The 22003-nt window shown below is 41.3% G+C and overlaps 2 protein-coding genes across 6 annotated transcripts in view; both read right to left on the bottom strand.

Moving 5' to 3' along the window:
• Positions 1 to 3650: 3650 nt before the first annotated feature.
• TMEM267 (transmembrane protein 267) lies at positions 3651 to 10075 on the bottom strand. The gene is made up of 3 exons (XM_081930886.1): positions 10029 to 10075; positions 5836 to 6223; positions 3651 to 4111 (listed from the first exon to the last, which is right to left on the bottom strand). The coding sequence occupies exons 2-3, from the start codon at positions 6157 to 6159 to the stop codon at positions 3776 to 3778; spliced, it is 660 nt and encodes a 219-aa protein (XP_081787012.1). The 5' UTR covers positions 6160 to 6223; positions 10029 to 10075; the 3' UTR covers positions 3651 to 3775.
• Positions 10076 to 10267: 192 nt separating this feature from the next.
• LOC309380029 (uncharacterized protein C5orf34 homolog) overlaps positions 10268 to 22003 on the bottom strand; it is a 15566-nt gene continuing 3830 nt past the window's right edge. For 4 of the 5 annotated variants that reach the window (XM_081929713.1, XM_081929716.1, XM_081929715.1 and 1 more), the window contains 12 exons: positions 21647 to 21875; positions 21057 to 21146; positions 19442 to 20073; positions 18098 to 18199; positions 17312 to 17432; positions 16703 to 16794; positions 16348 to 16420; positions 15240 to 15410; positions 14057 to 14151; positions 12892 to 12984; positions 12143 to 12183; positions 10269 to 11420 (listed from right to left, as the gene is read on the bottom strand). In XM_081929713.1, the coding sequence (XP_081785839.1) occupies positions 11179 to 11420; positions 12143 to 12183; positions 12892 to 12984; positions 14057 to 14151; positions 15240 to 15410; positions 16348 to 16420; positions 16703 to 16794; positions 17312 to 17432; positions 18098 to 18199; positions 19442 to 20073; positions 21057 to 21146; positions 21647 to 21875 (1981 nt within the window). In that variant the 3' untranslated portion in view covers positions 10269 to 11178. Of the gene's footprint in view, positions 11421 to 12142; positions 12184 to 12891; positions 12985 to 14056; positions 14152 to 15239; positions 15411 to 16347; positions 16421 to 16702; positions 16795 to 17311; positions 17433 to 18097; positions 18200 to 19441; positions 20074 to 21056; positions 21147 to 21646; positions 21876 to 22003 lie in introns of all 5 variants that reach the window. The other variant, XM_081929712.1, reaches the window with a different exon arrangement.

Raw genomic sequence — 22003 nt, 5'->3', positions numbered from 1 at the left:
TGCTAATGCAAGCAAGGAACGTACATAAACTGCTGTGGGATAACCATACCGGCCGGCTTTTCTCTTTTTTCCATTAATCACGTAAATACTGTATTGGCCTAAAATTGGCCACTTTTTTGCAGTCTCACTCTTACTTAAAAACAAAAGCAATTAAAATGTTACATTGTAACATGTTACATTTTTACACTGCTTTACTCACCAGCTGCCTTAAGACATGCCTCTTCAGGGGGGAGAAGAATCATCCATAGCACGGGTGTCAAACACAAGGCCCGCGGGCCGAATCCGGCCCGCCAGACCTCGTCATGTGGCCCGTGTAGCCGGCTGCCAGCCTTCACCTTTTATTCTCGGTTTTGTTTTTTTTTTGGACACAAGAAAGCCGCGTCTTCAGCGCATGCGCGGCAGCCTACAAGCCGGAGAACGTCTGCCCTCTAGCGGCGCCGGCCGTCCTACACAGGAAACCTCCACTTTACATGCATTCCTACAGATACAACCGGCCCTTTGAGGGTGACTAAACTGCTGATGCGGCCCCCGATGAATTTGAGTTTGACACCCCTGATCCATAGCAAGCTGAGTTCTACAAGGCTAATTTTCCCTACAAATCCGCATGGATTTTATTCTTTTATCTGCAACTTACATGGTTACTGCATAATTTGAAACAGAAGTCATATAGGTGAGAATTTCCCTTATCATATCTGGGAAAGTCTTTGTTAATTTTCTCCCCATAGTTGGTTGTGTACAGCATCTTCCTTCTCCTTCCATAAAATTGAAATGGCTTGCCTAACCCTACTATAGAGAGTGGGGGGATGAGGAGGTGGTGTCCCAGAGAGCTCAGTCAGTAGAACATGAGACTCATAATCTCAGGGCTGTGGGTCTGAGCGCCACATTGGGCAAAAACATTCCCACATTGCTGGGGATTGGACTAGATGACCCTGGTGGCCCCTTCCAACTCCACAATTCTATAAAGCAGATATATTTCTTCTATGAAGATGAATGCCTGTGCTTCCATAACACAACCACTGCATAGCAATACACAATGTCTAAAAATGATGCACAGCAAAACAAACATAACATGGGCTGATGCAATTGAACCCATGTGCTCCCATCCAGAAAAACATGCCAAAAATTATAAAAACCAAAGATGTATCCCAAAGGCGTAATCACACACACACACACACACAAGTTCCCCATAAGGTTGCAATCACACAATTTATCAACAGATAAATCATCCTAGAATTGTGTGCCACTGTTTGCAGGACCGAACCCTATAGCAATTTAGCTCTAAAGCTTGAACAAAATGCTTGCCAGTAAGTTGTGTGACGTGCACTAAAAACCCTTAAGGCACCCAAAAATGAGTAGATAGTAATTTATTTATATGTGAAAATTGTTTCCATCTTTAGAACAACTGCATTTTTTTTAAAAAAGACACTCACAAAAACAGTATGATTTTTGTGTGGGGTTGCTGATTATTTTCCTATTAAGGCCATCAGAGAAATATAATAATTTTCATGTAATTAGTGTTTTGTGACTAATTGCTTTCTAAAACCTCAGTCACTAAATTGAACACTGTTCTATTTGACACAGCGACAATTAACCTTACTGGGAAAAGCAGCACATTCCCAAAATACTTCATTTAGGAAAAATATATATATACCTCTTTATTAAAACAAAAATATTGAACTAGGATTTTTGGCACTGTGCTAAACAACTTCAAATAAGGCTCCTGCTCAACACAGAAAAAAATGGCTTAAAGCATTAGAGTAAGTTCCCTTGCATTATCTGCACTATTATCTGTGTGCAGTATTCCAGCTACTGGTAAATTATACTCACAGCAGACCTAATGAAATTAAAGGACTTTAGTCATGTTTAGTCATTTCAATGGGACTACTCTGATTAAAACTGTGTTAAATTTTACCCTATAATATGATTCTCTGACCAATGCAGGGAATCAAAGTACTAACCTAGGCTTGATTGTCTGCGTAGATGATTGTAGAGATCACAGAGGCAAGTGACATAGCAGTCCATTTAAGTCAGAGTGCACCAGTACAGAGCTTGCTCCAAATACCGGGAAGTGGAACAGTGGTAAGAAAATGACCACCAGGAAAACATTTGCAGGGAGTACCCCTGAAACCATGGCTGATATATCAGTCATAAGAGGAGTTGATTGCTGAGTATATGTTAAATTTCAATAACCTGAACCTTTCTTCAAGAACTTTTAAGAAACAATGAAATTTTAGGATGACAGTTAATTGGCAAGTCTGGTCCCCTGGTATAAGTTTGTATATGGAGTTTTTAAAAATCTATAGAAGAGATTCCCAAAGGATAAGAAAATCTTAACAATTCTTATCTGTGTTCATTTGTCCTACTGCTGAATACATTTGTTCACACCAGGTGTAAGATGCTTTGCAATGAACCAAAAGTGTGTTAATTTTTGGTCCAAGTTTCTGTTGTTGATGTTTAAAGATCTAAAACAAAAATTACTCCCTGCCCCAGTACAGACCAAGTCATTATTTATGATCTTCCGAGCAAACCCTGCTGGTTGTGCTGATTGTTACTTGGTGATAACATCCACCCTCTTAAAAATGTCTCTTACAAATTTGTATGTTTACCCAAGTTTTCCTGGACTCTCAATTCAATCTTTATTTTGTTTTGTACACTGCTCAGTTTTATTTGTGGTGCTATTAATATGGCGAACTTATTTGAAATCAAACCTGCACTTTCATACATGCAAAGTTTGCAAGAGTGCTCTACACTACACATTTACCAGTAGTCCCTAAACTCATTAAGAAAAAGGCCCCCACAAGGGCTACTTCAGTGCAATCCTATGAATTTGTACTTAGTAGTAAGTCCCACTTAGCTCACTGAGTCTCTCTCCAGGCCTAGGATTGCAACCTAAGCCAGCTGCTTAAAGTCTATTAACTTACAATGAACGGGTATGTAGTAAACAAAACACAATGCTATTACAGTACTAGTTAACAAAGCAAAGAGGTGCTCTCATTCACTAAAATAAATATAATAAAATAAGACAACAAATTAAAGCATTTCAGAAACACTGACCTTCGGGAATCTAGCTAAAGTTGAACTTATCCTGGAACCTAGCTAGGAAGGACAAGAGCCCAGACCATTTTAAGGTAGAGGATTTCAACTGATAACATTTGGTGTCCTATGTTTATAAAACACATATAAAATTAGACTTGAAGAGGCTATGATTTAACTCACCCAAATGGATTGTGGTGATATAAGATATATACAAACTGTGCCTTAGCAGCATTTTGTTTCTTTCAGGGTAGCACTAACCAAAAAAGCTGCATGCAAAACCATACTCCCCCCACAAAAAAAATATATTATGGCATGCTGGTCACATTAAGGCATAAAGGAATTTGCTGGCAGACTCAGGAAATCACAACATTCCCCACTAACCTGTCTGTTCAACACAATTGCCCTGCTTACACTTGTGCTGGCCAACTCACACATTACCATTTTTTAAGTGAACACCTAAAAATGTACACAGATAAGATTTCTTTAAGCAATATATCCCCCCAAAATGTGAGACTGGCAAAGGGAGAGACATGGAAGTGAATAGCTGCTATTACTGATACTTTACAAAATACTTAAGTGATTTTGGAATAAAAAAAATGTGCAGGAGACGCTAATGAGATTGCTTGGGCATGTTCATTACCTTGTGCAGCAGTGGTTTCAGAGAATCAACATTAGACCTAACTCAGAAAACATGAGGCAATTACTTCAGTGATGCAAACACTACCATTCTAGATTATCATTAGACATCAATGCGCATCCCATGTTTGGTTGCCATCAGTTCTCTTGTTCCTGTTAAATACATAATAAAAGAACAGAGATGAGGTAACGATGCCGTGATTGCCACATAAAGCCAGTAAGGCAAGGGCGCAGTCTTTCCAAATGGGCAGATCCACAGGCCATGACGAATTCCATCTCGAACGTGATGCGAAGTCCAAGAGATAAACAGCATCCAGGGAAGAAAGCACCAGGAATCCTTCAGCTTGAAAAGGTGCATAATAAACTTTAATGTCAAACACACAAGAGGGATCACAGTAGAACAGTGAAGGAATGGTCTTCGAGGGAGAGTCAGGGCAGCCTATGGGAAAGAAAAGCACAGTGTACAGTGGCAGCCAGAATTACAAGGAACAGTTTATGTGACTCTTGACAGCTAGAATCTTCTTCATTTATCTCCATTTTGAGAGAAATCAACACATAGCCCAGAAAGGACTCCATGATCAGATACTGTATATTTCATGCTTTGTGTGTCCCCTGTTATTCTATGTGTTGATGTAATATATTCCATTCCGTTTGCTGCCTTCTCACTGTGAGCCATGGAATGTTTTCCGACCACCAATAGAGACTGGAGTCTAAACTATGTGGATATTTGCCTCTGTTCAGCAAAGCAGTTCTTAAGGTTAAAGGAACTAATGAAGCTATGTTGCTTATTATCTTTTTAAAACTATTGTCTTTTTAGTTGATGGCAGTTGTAAGCTGCCTTGGGCAACTCATATGTGAGTCGGAAAAATGGAATATAAATGATAAAACTGTTTGAAATGTATGAGAATAGTTTACTTTTTATGCTACATTTTACTTTTCAGTCATTTGATTAATTCATCCAAACCAAACAGAAACATTCAGATACGGTCTTGAGGATGCTCAAGCACTTAAAGTGCATTGAATTAATATACATGGAATATTACAGTAAAGGTAAATGTCATAATACAGTAAAAGTAAATGTTATCAGACATTTGTAAGCCATACTGGGAGTGTTTTTCTGCTGAAGAGCAGGAGAAAAATGCTTTAAATAAACAATAAAAGTGAAAACCAATTAAAAATAAAACAATTCTACCATATTAGTTAAGACAAATGCCAGTTGGGGAAGGAAGCAAAATATAAAGTGTTTGAAAATAAGAATCCTACATGCACATGGCACATGAACTTCTTGTGAAGTGCGCCACCTACTGGGAAAAGGTATAGAAAAGCAATTTCAATGTGGTCCTCCAATGCATTCTATAAATATTAAACTGGCACACTAAAATATGTTATACTTAATATTTCTGATCTGAAGCAGTTCCAAATTACAGATACACTGGTTGGACAAGGCTAGCATCACAACCAAACCTCTTTATCCTGGTGGATAATTTACACCTGCATAGTGAATCCAAGTCACTGTGGCAAAGCTGTTGTGCTGCTATTAGTCTGGGTCAGCAGTTTAGGAACTTTCGCCCAAGTTTTACAGCCTCTGCAACTTTTTCTGAATGCTGTACAGAAAAGCCCCTGAACCTGACATTTGGAGAGTTTGTAAGTAAACAATTTTTAACTTACTAAATGTGTGGTCTTTCTCTACGCTGGGGGAAGGAGTTTAGAAGGGAAAATCTTAAAGGTCTAACAGCCTATTATTTCCATGCTTTACTTTGATGCATATTTTAAATCTCTGATAGGGTTATCTCACCTAAGAGTATTTTAACCAAACCTGGACCTTGGCATCCAGGAAATTCTCCCTTTACACTATTTTTCCTTACCACCAACAGTTTCGCCCTAAAATTAAATGCAAAGTATTTCCTAGCTCTGGAGACTAATCAGCATAAAAAGCTATCCAACTCCCACCCCCATCAAATCCAAAACTGATAAGAGAAGAGGGATGGCACATCAGGATGGCTTGCACTGAAGTCTGCCCTTCAACCCTGAGCACAACCAAGTAATCAAATGGAAAATTTTAACATGAAATTAACATTAAAAATACTTCCAATGGTTTTGGTTCAAATTATGCATATATGGTTTTTTTTAAAATCCAGGTAATTAAACTGTGGTTTTGCTTACCTGTAATGAAAGAGATCCAGCTAGAACAAAGTGATCCACATCAATGACAGATGAAAGAAAGCCAGCTAAAATGACTTCTGTAAAGTCACTTTTCTTCTTGAGTCCTATCACTATTGCCCAAGACCAAAATCCCACAACACCATGCACAGTGTTATCAGAGAGTGCTCGCAGCCAGTCATTCTGCTGAATGACGGAAAACTGCAGAAGTCTATCTGCTACAAAGCAGAAAAACCCCAACCCTAGGCTTGAAATTACAGAAGCTGTGCTGAATGACTGGAGAAGAGCATGGGCCTTTTCAGTCTCAGATGCCATAGCAAGCAACATGTCTCCATGCACAAAATGCCATCAGGATACATTCGGTCCATTGTCTGTTAAATCTTCAGTCATTCTGTAATTATCAGAGAAAGCTTAATGAGAGGACTTATCAGTACTAAAAATGTGTTTCCTTAAATGAGCAGAAAGATCACAGAACAGCACAGAAATCTAAGAGCCAAATAAGAATCTCTGTAAACACATTTTTCCGGTTCACTGTTCCATACAAAGCTAAATCTGTGCATATTACGTCAACCAGTGTCCTAGTTGAAACCTGCATTTCTTATAGCACTCATTTTTATACACAGTACCTCTCCTCTGCCCTTCTGCTTGTCTACATTTTCAAAGCTCACAGCTAGTATCTGTTCTAGCTATTATTCCATCTCATCTGCCACATCTGCTTTGATATAGGCTTTCTTCATTCTTGCTTCTTCCTTGCACCCTGAAGCCTGCCCTGGGTCCAGAAGAAACACCTCAATGAATGCGGCTGTGTGCTCTTTTTTGTTTTTCATAAAAATATCTTCAAAAAGACAAATATAACTTTGCAGCTCTTGCTGTTCTGAGAAAGGTGAAATCAGCACACGGCGTTCCAGGCTAGTTTTGCAGCACTAGCAACAAAGGAAATCATCCTTCACTAAGTTAATAAACGTATGAGTCATAATTAATGTTGCTTGTTAATTAACTAGTGATTTCTAATTAGTTTACTACTTCTTGCCAAACACATTCACTTTGCCCAGTTCTTGTCACAGACAGGGAAGATACTTTCTGAATGTTACATCCAAAGTGTACTACAGTGGTTGTGAAACTGGGTACAGAATTTATTCAAAATAATACCTGAACACTGGATAAACTCCATAATCACAGCTCTGTAATGGAGAACTTTCTGGCATGCCCTTTTCTCAGCCACCATGAGAGAGTTCAAGCTGCAGCAGTTACAAAAAGGTAAAGCTGGAGAATGTGGTGGAAGCAAAATAAATTAGTGAGGAACTAATGTTTCACCAGACCAAGAACTGCAATACCTGTAGGAGAGATGTTTGAAGCCCAAGCTGGAAAAACAAACTTACCCATGTTAGTTAGGAGACTAAGTTACACCTGTGCTTAAACTTTGCAGACAGTAGCAATAGGGAACAGGAAAGTGGAACTATACAGAGGTTAGTATCACAATGTTGCATGCATAAAATCAGGGATGCCTAAAATCAAGGCATGGCCCTCCAGCTACAGGTACACTGCAACTCCCAGTATTCCTGACCATTGGGCCATATAGGCTTGGGATAAAGGGAACCAGAGTCCAGCAATGTCTGAGTAGGCCAAAAGGTTACCCACTCCTGCCCTAAATCTTACATTAAGAGTGGAAGGAAGGAACTATCACACTATACATAATAACAAATACAGGCTTGCCACTATGCACATAATTTAGCAAGGGATATGGGCTGGGGAGAAGAGGGCAGCCAAATCTGCATTATTCTAAGAAGAGTACTTTATAATACATGACCTAAATATATGTACGGTTTTAACCTTCACATCCATACATCTAAAATGTTGCATGTAAAGTCACCCTTAGTATACATTTTAGCGACTAAGAGATGATCAGAATCGTATTTATATATTGTCTAGGCATATGTTAGCCAGTAATAATCCAGTATGAACTACTGCCCATTTTTCAAGTTGTCTCATCTTGCCTATGTTATCAATCCACTGTTTTCAGCAAGATTGGTCTGTAGCGCACCAACCAGCTAGTTTGGATCTCTTTTGAGCACTTCAGAACTAACCTACTTTGACTACCTAACTAGCAATAAACACTGACCCAACCCAAGATCCTGCAACACCCCTTTCTAGCTCAGGCTTGTAAATAACTACCCACTCATCCAATGCATGCAAGAATCATAAATCAGGCAACAAGGCAGAAAAGTACTACAAAATCTGGCTCTTGCTTTATTTTATGTTATAATGACTAATATAGGAATGTGCAGGCCAATTATCAGTAAAGACTTTGTGGCATTCTTTGCAAGGCAATTTGAGCTCCTTTCCACTCCTGCCCCCTACCTTTCTTCCTAAAGGGACCGGATGAACGTTCCAGCTGTGTATGATTTCTGAGCTATTTTAATCCTAACACAACAAGCCCAACCCTGTTCCTGCCCTTGCTTCAACAACACATTCAAAATCCCACCTCCACTTTCTATTGGCTCCATTTCTATACTTCAGTTCAGCTCAAACCTGGACATCCCCTTTGTCCTACTGCCTATAAATACCCCCCCCAACCTTCACCATGGCTGCTTCAAGGCCTACTCTCAGATCTTATACCTCCACGGAGCATCCTCAGCCACTTCCTTCCCTCATCTTCTCCCCCTCAGCCGGGATTTTAGCCTCTCATAGCCACCACTGTGAGTCTGAGTCACTCTACTCCCTTCTAATCTAATCCTCACCCTTACACCTTATAATAAGAATACTAATAGACTTGTATGTAACAGCATAAGCACACAATGGGGGCTTTGCAGAGCACAAGAGGGCAGTCCTTTGCCCTGAGGAGCTGTGTGTGTGTGCATTATATATATATATATATATATATATATATATATATATATATATATATATGCAGGTTTTGGTGTCCTCGGGTGTCTTCCCGTGTAAAAGTTGGGGTGTCTAGGCGACGTTTCGACGAGGTCTCACTCGTCATCTTCAGGCTGGTGCTTTCGGCTTCTTGTTCCTGGAACAGAGCAGGATCTCAGTGTTTGAGTTCCTATAAATACTGTTGAGGGGGTGTGGTGTATAGCCTCCAATGTTCTGGGCAGAGAGGAAGTTCCCAGGCTAGTGTGCCTTTTCTTCTTTTGTTCCTTAATTACTTGAGGGATATCTTGAGTGATTTCTTGAGTGATATCCTGAGTACCACTTAGGTGGGTCATTAGGTGTGGATTAGTTGCTAAAGTCTTTGTGTCTTGACCTCTTGAACTTTGTGAAGAGTTTTTCTGAGAAGATGGCTGTACTGCACTTAGTTGTGCTCTGGCTTGGCTTCGTGTATAGGGGCGAGCTGTGGTTTTGTGGTCTGGGAACTTCCTCTCTGCCCAGAACATTGGAGGCTATACACCACACCCCCTCAACAGTATTTATAGGAACTCAAACACTGAGATCCTGCTCTGTTCCAGGAACAAGAAGCCGAAAGCACCAGCCTGAAGATGACGAGTGAGACCTCGTCGAAACGTCGCCTAGACACCCCAACTTTTACACGGGAAGACACCCGAGGACACCAAAACCTGCATTCCTGTACCCGTGAAAATCTACGAAAGCAAATATATATATATATATACCCATCACGACTAGGTACCTGTTCCCCTAAGCAGAAACTCAACGGGGGAAGCTGTACCTTCGCATGGAAAAGCAGTCATTTGTGGCTGCGAGGAAAAGAAGAGGATATATATCAATTTACCGTATTATTATTTATTGAATTTATATACCGCCCTATACCCAGAGGTCTCAGAGCGGTTCAATAGTGTGTCGATAGCCTGGGTTAGCTCAGTTGGTACAGCACGAGACTCTTAATATCTGGGTCGTGGGTTCGAGCCCCACGGTGGGCTGGGCTAGATGACCCTCGCGGGCCCTCCCAGTTCTGCGGTTCTGTCTGCCCCTGTCGCCTTCCCCGTAATTTCCAAGGCCTTGTCGAGCTTCTGCCCACCACGCCGGGGGCTGAATGCCCTCCCTCGGGACGCCGCACCGAGTGGCGACGGCGAGGAACCGGCTAGGCGCACCCCGGGCGACCCGCGCCATCCCTTCCCTCCGCCGCCCTCGAGAGCAGCCCCCGCTCCCTTCCTCTTCCTCCCCACAGCCAACCCCCGCCGGCCTCCAACCGCCCCCTCAGCACCGCCCGGCGCCCCTCTCGCCCTGCTCACCTCCCTCAGCAGCGCCAGAGGAATGAGTGGCTGCGCATGCGCCGCCCCGCCCACCGGCACCAATCTCTCTCTCTCGGCATCCTGGGAGAGCGGCAAGAGCGCCGCCCACCCGCCGTAGCGACGGCGCGTTCCTTCCTCTCGCTTCGCAGTCAAGAGATAGGGTTAAAATGTCGTTTATGCTACAAGCAAGGCAATTGAAGAGAGCGGCCCTTCCTCTTCCTGAACGCAAATGTGTGTAGGGGGGGGTGAGTGGCATGCAGGGGTTTCCATATGAGTGGTAGAGCAGATGCTCCAAATCTCCTCTGTACCTCCTGTAAGCAAATTAAAAGGGGAGATATGGGAACCCGGTTGTTCCACTGGGCAGGGTACACGGTGTTCAGCAATTTAATTTTCCAAGGTTTTATTGGCACCACCTTTTTGAGGGCGTGGGAGGGGTACTTTTACAGCTATAAAATTTGAATCGGTCCAATTATTATCTTGAGACTATACATATACAGGAACAATAAAATGATGTTTTTTTTTCTTGCTGTGGAAAGTATAATTTTTTTTTTCAAAAGGTGACAATGAAATTTCATTGTAACTTTATTTGAAAAACAGCCAACGTACTAGAAGACTTAGTTAAGTATTACGCCTTGCTTAATTGACCTGTATGGCTTTATTCAAACATTCATAAACAGAAACAGTGGTATAGATCTTCTCCCACCTGTACCAAAAAACTTCAAATATCAGAATAAAATGTTATAAAATATGACAGCTGAAATTTCAAAGCCAGTGATTTTCAAACATGTAGGAAATAACTAATTCTTAACTGTTAATTCGGTACAGGATTATACAGTGCAATTACATTTGGCATTATAACAAAATCCTCTCATCTCTGGTCTTTTATAACAACCCATAGTTTGTGTACACACAAACACACATATATATACACAAACATTTATATTAAAATTTTCTATCCCACCTATCTCCAAAGAGAAACAAGGAAGCTATAAAATATAAACGAACAACCCCACAACATACACTCAAATTAATAAATTAACAATATCCTTAACTTATAATCCTGCCTTTAATTATCTATAAAGTCAGTGACTCAGAACAACTCTGTGGCCTGACCTTGGACGGTTGAATTTCATTTTCTACTTCAATCAGATTAATGAGGGACAGAATTACCGGAATTACTTTTGACCTCATTTCTCTTTACAGAGGAAGCTAAAAGAGAGTCAATATCACTGATAACCTTTGAAGTTTTTTCCAGGGTCTCAGCTATGTTCCTTTTACTAACATTCTCAACTAAAAAGATTTCCTCTGGTCTGTTCTGCCGGTCGGTGCTGCAGGATGGATTTCTTTTTGCAGCTGAAACCGTACTTGGAATATTGCTGTTCTCCACTAAAACTGTAGTTGTATAGTTAAGGAGGGAAAACAATGAGACAAAAACCAAATCTCTTCTCTCAGGGGAACTGGGGAAATTCATAAGCTGGCTTGTGCTATATTTGTGATGGCATCACAGAGTTCAATACATGCTGCAATGCAAACCTGCTTTGTTTTGGATTTGAAAGGGGTGGGGGGTAGTTTGGGCAGAGTCCTGCTAGAGTCACTCTGCTGGTGTGAAACTCTGCCTGCCGAATGTGCAGAACAGCCCACAGAAAGCCTCAAAACAAGTAAGTGGTTATTAGTCATCCCTGCCGTTAGACTGTGGATGGAACAGTGGCCCCATTCCTTCCCGGCTGAGGTTTCAATTGCAGTGTAAGTCCGCAAACTTATAACACTTAGCTGGGAGTAAGTCCCACTGAACATGTCTAAGATTGCACTGCAAGATTTAAAAGAAGTTCCAGAGGCTATTTCAATATGTCATTAAATAAGTACATAATGCATATCCCACCCCCACCTCAAGTAATAAAAAACCTTTCTCTTAAATAAAACTAAATTGCCACATGACAAAGTAATGTGAAGGACCTTTAACATTTTAATACTATTCGCAGACACCTTACTAGTACTTTGGCTAACAAACTGAACCAAAGTATAGAAAAGGTTTATTATCGCTTGCCTCAAGAAAAGAATGTTCCAATCCTGCTAAGAACTTCTCTGTGGATTCAAAATGTCCTCGAAAAGGATACAGTTGAATCTTCTTATTTTTTCAAGTTCAGCAGCAACGGACCTATAAAATACCAATATAAAACTGAGAACACATTTCTCAAAATACCATTTTGCTTATTACCACAACAACATGCCTTAGATCTGGTGTTTACCAGGAGTGATCTGACACTTAAGTTCCAGTGGAACAAAAGCAGTGTCATGGTCAGATCACTTCCTGGTGCAACTAGACTTCCCTAACCCTTCCCCTCCGCAGGTAGGTAAAGGTAAAGGTACCCCTGCCCGTACGGGCCAGTCTTGACAGACTCTGGGGTTGTGCGCCCATCTCACTTAAGAGGCCAGGGGCCAGCGCTGTCCGGAGACACTTCCGGGTCACATGGCCAGCGTGACATCGCTGCTCTGGCGAGCCAGAGCCGCACACGGAAACGCCGTTTACCTTCCCGCTGGTAAGCGGTCCCTATTTATCTACTTGCACCCGGAGGTGCTTTCGAACTGCTAGGTTGGCAGGCGCTGGGACCGAGCAGCGGGAGCGCACCCCGCAGCAGGGATTCGAACCGCCGACCTTTCGATCAGCAAGTCCTAGGCACTGAGGCTTTAACCCACAGCGCCACCTGTGTCCCCTCCGCAGGTAGGAGAGACCAATTTGAATGGTCCACCGCCTGCCTCTTAATGGCTCCAAATGGTTCCCAAAGAGAGGTAATAAATAAAATTGAATAAACTTGTGTTTAAAAATAAATACAGATGGCCCCTGAGAGCCATTTAAGATGCATACCAGGTCTCTTCAGGAATCGGCTGTGGTGCGTCTGCACACACCTCTCCATCCTTGTTTAAGCTTCTGCACCATTTGACCACGGTTGTTACGTATCTGTGTTGGAGAAAAATAAGTTGTGTTACATCCCCCATGAATGGGCAACACCAACTAAAGAACCAATGGCAGCTGGGGCATCCTGTCCCTAATAAGGAAAACAGACCCGCCTGTCTCTGATAGTGTTGGATTGCAAAAAATGAACACGAGGGAGTTGGGGGACAAGACTTTAGCATCTGATCCTACATGATGTTCTGCCAACAGCACACAGACGTAGTGCAGGAAAATAGCTCTAGGAAAACAGCTGCCTAATCAGAAACAGAGATATGAAAGCTAGGAGCCAAATGGCACCTTAAACCTAGGTTATGGGCACAACAACTGAGTATCTAGGTGCGCTTTTTTAAATAACAAGGATGCAAAGCTGAAAATGAATGAACTGCAGCTAAAATATTATGTTCGTTTTTCACATGGTCTAGTCCAGGGGTTAGAAAACCTTTGCAGCAGGGGGCTGGTCCACTGTCCCTCAGAACTTGTGGGGGGCCAGACTATATTTTTTGGTGGGGAAGAACAAATTCCTATGCCCCACAAATAACCCAGAGATGCATTTTAAATAAAAGGACACATTCTACTCATGTAAAACACGCTCATTCCTGGACTGTCTGTGGGCCAGATTTAGAAGGTGATTGGGCTGGATTTGGCCCCCGGGCCTTAGTTTGCCAACCCATGGTCTATTCCTTCACCTGCCCACCCCCGTAATATTCTGAAGAGGGTCTCTTCTCCAGTCTTCAGAGAGTAGCTGGAAGCGGGGAGGAAGAAACAGGTCCTCCTTTTCTTCCATTCTGCACTTTTAATCTTAAGCGCAATACTGCGCCTGGAGCTCAGAAGCTGCTCGCACGAATGACATTCCCTGTCGTAAAACGTGCCTAGAACAATGGGAGTTTCGAACACAGTGTCTAATACTATCTCCCCGAATGTTTATTAAAATGTTTGCTGCTGTAGTCAAAGGATTGATGACTTCTACCAAAATCTACAGCAAGAGGAGGAAGGAAAAATATTTCACCTGCATTTTTCTCTTTTGGGCAAATTAAATCATACTGAAATTCCTAAATTTATCCAAAAAACCTACAAATACCTTTCATAGAGCCCAGGATGATCTACATGGATAAGCTGCTGTGCTCCTGCAGGCGAAGTGAGTTTGCACCAACCCGTGTTAGCATCTTGAGGTCTCTTAGAAGAAAATTAGATAATCAGTAGAAGTACCCTACTTCATCCCTCCTTCCAAGTAACTTCTGCCTGTCTACTGTCATTTTTTTCAGGTAGGGACTTAGTTTTCTAGTTCCCCCTCCAGGTAGTTCCCTGCACGCTTCCAATTCTGAGCACCTCTTGTAGCCAAGTGGGTCAGTATTAATTCTGAATACTAATATATCCCTAGTTCTTCAACGCCAGAAGCAAACCGGCCGAACCCCCAAATCCCATACTCTTATAATAAATCTCATTCACTTTTACTGTTGTTTATAGCAGAGCCACTCTAAACAGGTTTTTGACTGCTGCCTGCTGGACAACCATACAATCGACAACCAGCGCTGTGTGCAAATGGCTTCTCAACTGCGCCCTGTTTGGGGCAAAGAAAATTTAAGAGGCACACTTCACCAAATTTCTACTGCAGCAGGGACAGGGTTGGGGGTTGGGGAGCAGACAAACAATTAGCAAGTGGTAGCCATTTTTTAAGGGAAAGAGTTGCCACAAAATAATTTCTCTATTTAAATGTTCGTGGAGTTATTTTATAAAAGGCCACCCATACGATGAAACTGAAAAGGCTTAAACAGGAAATAGCCAGGATGTCTTCTCTTGCACGGGTATCAGGAGGTAAAGGGACACGGGTGGCGCTGTGGTCTAAACCACTGAGCTTCTTGGGCTTGCCGATCAGAAGGTTGGCGGTTCGAATCCCCGCAAGGGGGTGAGCTCCCGTTGCTTTGTCTCAGCTCCTGCCAACCTAGCAGTTCAAAAGCATGCCAGCCCAAGTAGATAAATAGGCACTGCTGCAGCGGGAAGGTAAACAGCGTTTCCATACACTCTAGCACTTGTCACGGTCCTCCATGCACCAGAAGTGGTTTAGTAATGCTGGCCACATGACTCGGAAAGCTGTCTGTGAACAAACGCTGGCTCCCTCGGTCTGAAAGCGAGGTGAGCGCTGCAACCCCATAGTCACCTTTGACTGGACTTAACCATCCAGGGGTCCTTTACCTTTACCTTTTACCAGGAGGTAAATGCTCCCAAGCACGGAATAAATTAACTCAACACCCTGTAAGGCTCACCTGTGATTTTCCATCTTGAGAAGTGAAATCCCACACCATGTTCAGGATCATTCCATCATAAAAAACGGCATGCACTTTATTATCTGAATATGCAAAGAGCCTTCCTACATTGGGAACAATTGTTTCAGCCAGGGGGACTGGCAGCATTTGTCCTCTACCCTTCTCAGGACACTGAAAGAAACAATGTGGAACAAAAATAAGTACTAATTTATAACATGGGGAAAATTGTCACGTTTGCATTTCTTAGTGCAGAAAGTAGTGAACTGATGTGTAGAGATCTTTCCTATTCTGCTTAATTCAAGAGGGCCTGGAAACTTCTCTGTGTGAAAGGAAACAAGCAGAAGGTTCATGATGTTTTGGTTATACCTTCAGAGAAGCTGAGTACAGCTTGTTATCTCTTTCTGTCAAGGTCATGCTGACTATAAAAGTAAGGTCAGAAGGAGCCTGGGTTTCACTCTCTCTATCTATTTTCCTTCCAGTGTGGTGTACTGTACATAATATGCTTAGTGTTAAGGTTTAGACTTATTATAAGTTATTGTAAGTTTAAGTCTGCTGCAACTGGATTTCTTATGGACAGTGTCAATCCTGAATGTATTGGATTTGTGACCATGATGCTTATTAGCCTTCAGTAGCAGTAAAGCTCTGCTGGATAAAATACAATTGCCTCTGGTCTATTTTTGGGAATCCTGCAACGAGTTTGTTACTCTGCTAACTATACATTGGAATCTGCTCTGGATCAATATTGAGTAGGATTTCAATGGCAAAAATATCTACTGGAAAGCCCTTTTGCTGTTTCTGATCCTTTTCTAGTTTCATTTATTTTCATACTCTCTAGTTTAGGGGAGAATAGGACCTAAAGAGCCTATATATAATTTGTAGCATTTGCTCAATAGGTCAATAAGGTTTATTTTCTCTCATTTAAAATATACATCTTTATAAACAAAATTACCTGCCCTAAACTCTTCAAATTGGTTGGGAATGGAAATCTAAAATTTCCATGTGCCTAGATTTTTTTTCACCCTGAAAATTGAGAAGTGCTGTGAGCACAGAGACCAGCATGATATTTTACAAGATGTCAACTGCCAGCACCTTCATTCTTACTTACCACCGCCATCTTCCAGCAGCAGACAGAGTAATTATGGGTTAACGAAAGCATGCGCTCAAGATTATGTTGAAGAACTCTAGGTAGTTTACAAAAAGAAAAAGATAAAAGACTTTTCATAAGGACATACTGGCTTTACAAAAATAAGTCAGTTTATATTTACTTGTATATTTATTGTTAGCACCTTAGCCTACCAATAAAACAGCATTTCCTAAACCCATTTCATGTCATGATGTAAACTGAGTCAGTTACTCAAGAGGCACTTTATAAGACACAGGAAAAGCAGTAAATGTTCCTTCAGCTCAGCTATACATTTTCTTGGCGTGTGGACTAACAAAAATGCAGAGCCAAAATATTTCACCTTACAGCTTGAGTGATAATGGTCGACACAGAGTAGAGACTTCCAGGTACATCAGGTGGTAGACTGCTTGCAGAATACATTGTTTCTTCTATCTTAAAAGATGCAAAAAGGGAAAGGAAATTGCTTTCTAGTGAGCAAACCAAGAATCTCAGGCACATTCACACCATACATTTTAAAGCACTATGATAGTACTTTGAACAGTCATGGCTTCCCCCAAAGAATTATGGGAGCTGCTGTTTCTTAAGGGTATTGAGAGTTGTCAGGAGGCCTCTATTCCCCTCACAGATTTATAATTCTCAGAGTTCCCTGTGAAGAGGGATTGATTGTTAAGCCACTCTGAGAACTGTAGCTCTGTGAGGGGAATATAGTATAAAAACACGAGCACAAGCTGAAAAACCAGGCCATGTCTGCCAGTTTCAAACATCTCCACCTTTTGCTGGACATATCACTGTTAGCTCTAAAAATGCCTGGGTATTCCCTGTCATCTTTCAAGTGTCAAGGAAAACATAATGGAAACTGTAATTTATAAACATAGCATAATAGAAGACCTACAGCAACGTTCCTCAAATATTCTAGGATGGATCTGAAAGATAAAATGGTGTCATTTACCTCCCTCGTTCCTTCCTGGATATAATAGCGAGTGAAATATTTCCCCAAAAAGGAACCTTCCGATTTGAAAACTGAGCCATCACCGGGGTAGATTTCTATGTGTCTAGCTCCAAGAAGAAACCTAAGAGAAAGTACTGATTAGTCCTACTACCTTATGAGACTGTGTGGATTAATTACAGATAAAATAGTGGTGTTGGCTGAAGTCACATCATGTACAGGACTGCAGCCAGCCCAGTATACCCAAAGGAGCATCTCCACCCACATCATTCAGCCCGGACACTGAGGTCTAGCTCCGAGGGCCTTCTGGTGGTTCCCTCACTTTGAGAAGTGAGGTTACAGGGAACCAGGCAAAGGGCCTTCTCGGTAGTGGCGCCCGCCCTGTGGAACACCCGCCCAGCAGATGTCAAGGAAATAAACAAGTGACTTTTAGAAGACATCTGAAGGCAGCCCTGTTTAGGGAAGTTGTTAATGTTTGATGTATAATAATAAATCATCATCATCATCATCTATGCTTCAGCTCCATTGGGCTGAACAAGCCTTAAGTTCATTAACTGTAGAAGTAGTAGCTCTGTACAATACTGTACTCAGAGGCAGACACATACTCCCAGGTATGTGTCCATAGGACTGTCCAATATTGTGGTCCTGCTTTCAAGCCTCTCTTCACTTAAATCATGTGGAGACTTCTTCTGAAAACTTAGTATATTTTTTAAAAAAACAAACTTTCCTGATGTTAGGTAAGCAATATTAATTTGTTATCCATTAAATTTTGTGTTTTGTGTTACTCACCTGTAAATGATGCCCTTACTGCATACTATTTTGACTGGCTGGGAGTACAAATACTGACCACTGTCCTCTTTCCTCAGTTGCAAGAAATCAGAGAAATCCCACCTGTGAAACAAATCAGCAGACACTGAACTTAACAAATCCTGCTGGAACCCTTGCTAACAGGGTGGATAAAAATCAATGATTTAAAAAAAAAATGGATTTTTTAAAATTTAAATTGGATTTTTAAAATAAAAATGCTTTTGGAGGAAAAATCTTTCTAAGGGTAGTTTTCTATTTAAATTACATTATGGTCCAACGGCTATTTATCAGGAAATGAGGATTTGTTTTAAGTTTTTCATGTGTGCTAAAACTCAGTCTAAGTTTCTTTTTAAAAAAACAAAACCGTTTAACCACATCAGTTAACAAACATGGATAAATATGCTATAATGTTATTGCTTTAGTTAAATAAATTGTTTAAATTGTTATGAAGGAAATGATTATTTTTCTCCTTCCAATAAAGTACAGCAGAAAAGTTGTCCAAATATAAACAGTTAACTTAATTAAACCTCACAATAATTTCATAATTATCTGTCTATGTATTTCTAATAGTATAACCAAATCAGTAATTTTTGATATAACTGTAAAAACTACTCTGAAAATTTATTATTCCAAAAATGAAACCTTCAACTGGTTGTAAATATTAAGATTATACCAGCAAGAATGAGTCTTTCTGTAAAAAAAAATGATTTAAACCAAGTCTCACTGACTAGTGATCTAAATCAAGTCTCACTGACTAGTGATTTAAATCCACCCTGCTTGCTAACAACTGAAACAATCTAGAACAAGTACTGTAGGGCAAGACTGCAGATAATAGCTGTCAACGTTTCCCTTTTTTTAAGGGAAATTCCCTTATTCCTAATAGGATTCCTCGCAAGAAAAGGGAAAAGTTGACAGCTATGCTGGGGATCCTAGCCACTGACCACGCTGGCTGAGGCTCGTGGGAGTTGTGAGCCCAGCAGGGCTAGAAGTAAACCATCCCTTCTGTAGATATTGCTTTCAAACCTAAAAGCAATCTGATATTTTATCTGTTTCCCAGATGAAATTCCACTATGTTCAGTCCCATCTGCACTACACATTTGAAGCAGTATCATACTGTTTTAAACAGCCCTCCCCCCACCCCCAAACCCTGGCTGGATTGTAATTTGTTAAGCATGTTGAAGCCCCTATTCCCCTCACAGAGCGACAATGGAAAATTCACTGCTGTTTTTAAGCAGATTTTTAGCCACCTTAGTTAGGGGAAGGGACTTAATAAAAGAAAACAGGAATAGAAATACTTTAGTAAATAAATAAATAAAAACAACTCACCTGTGCAAATAAGGAGCATGACAGCTGAGTGGTAAAGCCCAAGGCAAACAAGTGACTGCCTTAGAAGAGTATGATATATTAAGCTCTGCAATCTCAACATCTGAGTTTCCTTCATCCGGTTCAGTTTCTTTGCCAGCGTGTAATTGATAAAACCTAAGTGCCAATGATAAAGGGTACCTCCATTCTTCGGAGCAGGAGGACACAGACAGACGTTGAGTAACCCAACAATATTCTGATGAGCAGTTCTGGAAAGACCAGCGACTCTCCTCTAATTTTTGCACAGATCCTGAGTTGCTGTCCTGCATATTCTGTGCCATAGACCTGCCAAAGTCACCCTCTTCTTCTTCCGCTCTCAGCTGCTGAGAAGACGGTTTCCCAGCAGAATTCTGGCCGGATCTTCCACACTGATCCCGGATCGATTCACCACACTTTTTATCTAATGGTGGTGCCGATAACTTCTGGCTGACTTTGCACAAAAACTCCACTGTGAATTCTTGCTGAAGGACAGGCAAGGTCAGACTAGCATGGCCATCTAGAGAAGAGATGGTCACAGCGCCATGGTGAAAACGGGCTGCTCCATTCTTGGCACAAGAAGTGGGCCATTTGGCTTTAGAGATATCTGCGAAAATAATCTGTTAAGAGGGGAAGAAAAATCAATGTGGCTGGGGAAACTCAGCCAGATGGGCGGGGTACAAATAATAAATTATTATTATTATTATTATTATTATTATTATTATTATTATTATTAGATCAGCACCAACACTTTGAATTGTGCTTGAACATGTACTGGGAGTCAACGTAGGTCTTTCAGAACCAGTGTTATATGGTCCCTGAGGACTAGATGAATTTCAGGGTTCCTCCCAACTCTACAAGTTTATGATTCTGTGATTAATTGGTCTTCTCCAACCTGGTCCTTCTCCAGATGTTTTGGACTCCCATGAGCTACCACCCAGCAATTTAGTTTGGACCCACTTTGATCTGTCAAATCCCCACACCACCACAGATCTGAAACAGCTGGCCTTGACACTAGGCAGGGCGCTGAATCCCCAGGCAGGTCTCTGCTCTGCACTCCCACCAGCAACAAGAGAGAAGCAGTAGCCAGGACAACTGCTTAGCAGGTAAAACTTTTGCTACCATCTTCCTGCTTTGCTACTGCTCCCTCCCAAAGGGAGAAGAGAGACACCAGACCATCCCTGGAAGACACGGGATCCATCCGGCACTGATTTTTGCAACAGCTGGCTTTGACACCAGACTTCTGGGTGAGGCGGGGTGGTTAAAGCGGGAAAATGGTTGGTTCGATGTGAATAGCTTTTGGACTAGGAAGGGGGCTAAGGTCTTCTTTATTTGCTAATTAGTGAGTGGGGATGTTGCTTCGTTTATTATTTGAGTGTTGTTAACTTTGTTTGCTATTATTTATACGGCTGATATGTTGGTTTTTTGTTTTTCCATAAATGTTACATTATAGGAAATGTTAATGTATTATATGGCCTTCCCCTTTCTCCTATGGTATTGTCTATGTATTGCATATTTTCCTTTACAAGTAAGTCGCTTGGAGACCTGCGGGCGACTAATAAGTTTAATAAATAAGAATAGTAAGCCTACAAAAAGCACTTACATTTTTCCTTTCAGGAGGTATAATACTTGAAGGTAAATAGGGACGATCAGAATATTGATTCCGGAAATCAATTGCCTGCAAAAGCTTCTCCTAAAAACACACACAAAAACGACAATATATATCACGGAATTTGCAGATTAACAAAAGCATAAATTTAATTCCCCCTTTCTTAAAGGAGAGGAATGGCGAGTAAGAACCCATGTTTAGTTCCAACACCCTTATCGTCTGTATATATTTAGAAACTAGGCTATGGTACAAAAGTGAAATCCACTTTTCAGTCTGGTCTCACTCAGCACGGGCATTTAATAATAACAATAATAATAATTTTTAATTTATACCCCACCTTCCCCGGTCAAGACCGGGCTCAGAGCGGCTAACACCAAATATAAAATACAGTTGCTGTTTTTTTTAAAAAAAACTTTTTAGTCCCTAAAAAGTTGCCCAAAAGAGAATGCAACCTATAGGCTGAAAATGGTTGCCAATTTGTGTCTTAACGCATGGGCTGAAATATGTCGGATATTTATTATCCCACAATAACCCTTTCTCTCTCTCCTGGAACTCTGTTTAGACAGAAAAATGTTCTCGTTTACCCTGTAGATGCTGATAGCAAATTGCGTCCTCTGGCGAATCCGTTCTGCTGGCTGTATGGGATGGGCAGAGGCAGGAATAGCTTTCTCAAATAAGAACTCAGAGCCACAAGGAGAAAGCAGCAACCTGGATCCATCCACATAGTGCACTTCTACAGAATTGTCCTCATAAAGGATCATGATGCTCTCTGAATCCATGGCGGCAGATGAAAGATGTTCATTCAAAGACAATCTATAAAGAAGAAGATCACAACTTAAGGGGCTGTGGACCGTTGGCAAAGTCACTTAAATACCACACCCCAAATCCAGAGCAAAAAGTTCTGATTAACACTTTACAGAGCAAAAACAAGTGTATAATTT

Source organism: Podarcis melisellensis (genome assembly GCF_964234715.1).
Source record: "Podarcis melisellensis genome assembly, chromosome: 11".
Classification (NCBI taxonomy): Eukaryota; Metazoa; Chordata; class Lepidosauria; order Squamata; family Lacertidae; genus Podarcis; species Podarcis melisellensis.
This window is presented reverse-complemented; position numbering and strand designations above follow the sequence as displayed.

Bases quoted from the DNA above. Each gene is read 5' to 3' on its own strand.
- TMEM267 (XM_081930886.1), bottom strand. From the start codon at position 6,159: ATGTTGCTTGCTATGGCATCTGAGACTGAAAAGGCCCATGCTCTTCTC. The intron at 4,112-5,835 runs GTAAGCAAAACC...TCTTTCCCATAG, and splicing joins CTGGATCTCTTTCATTACAG to GCTGCCCTGACTCTCCCTCG.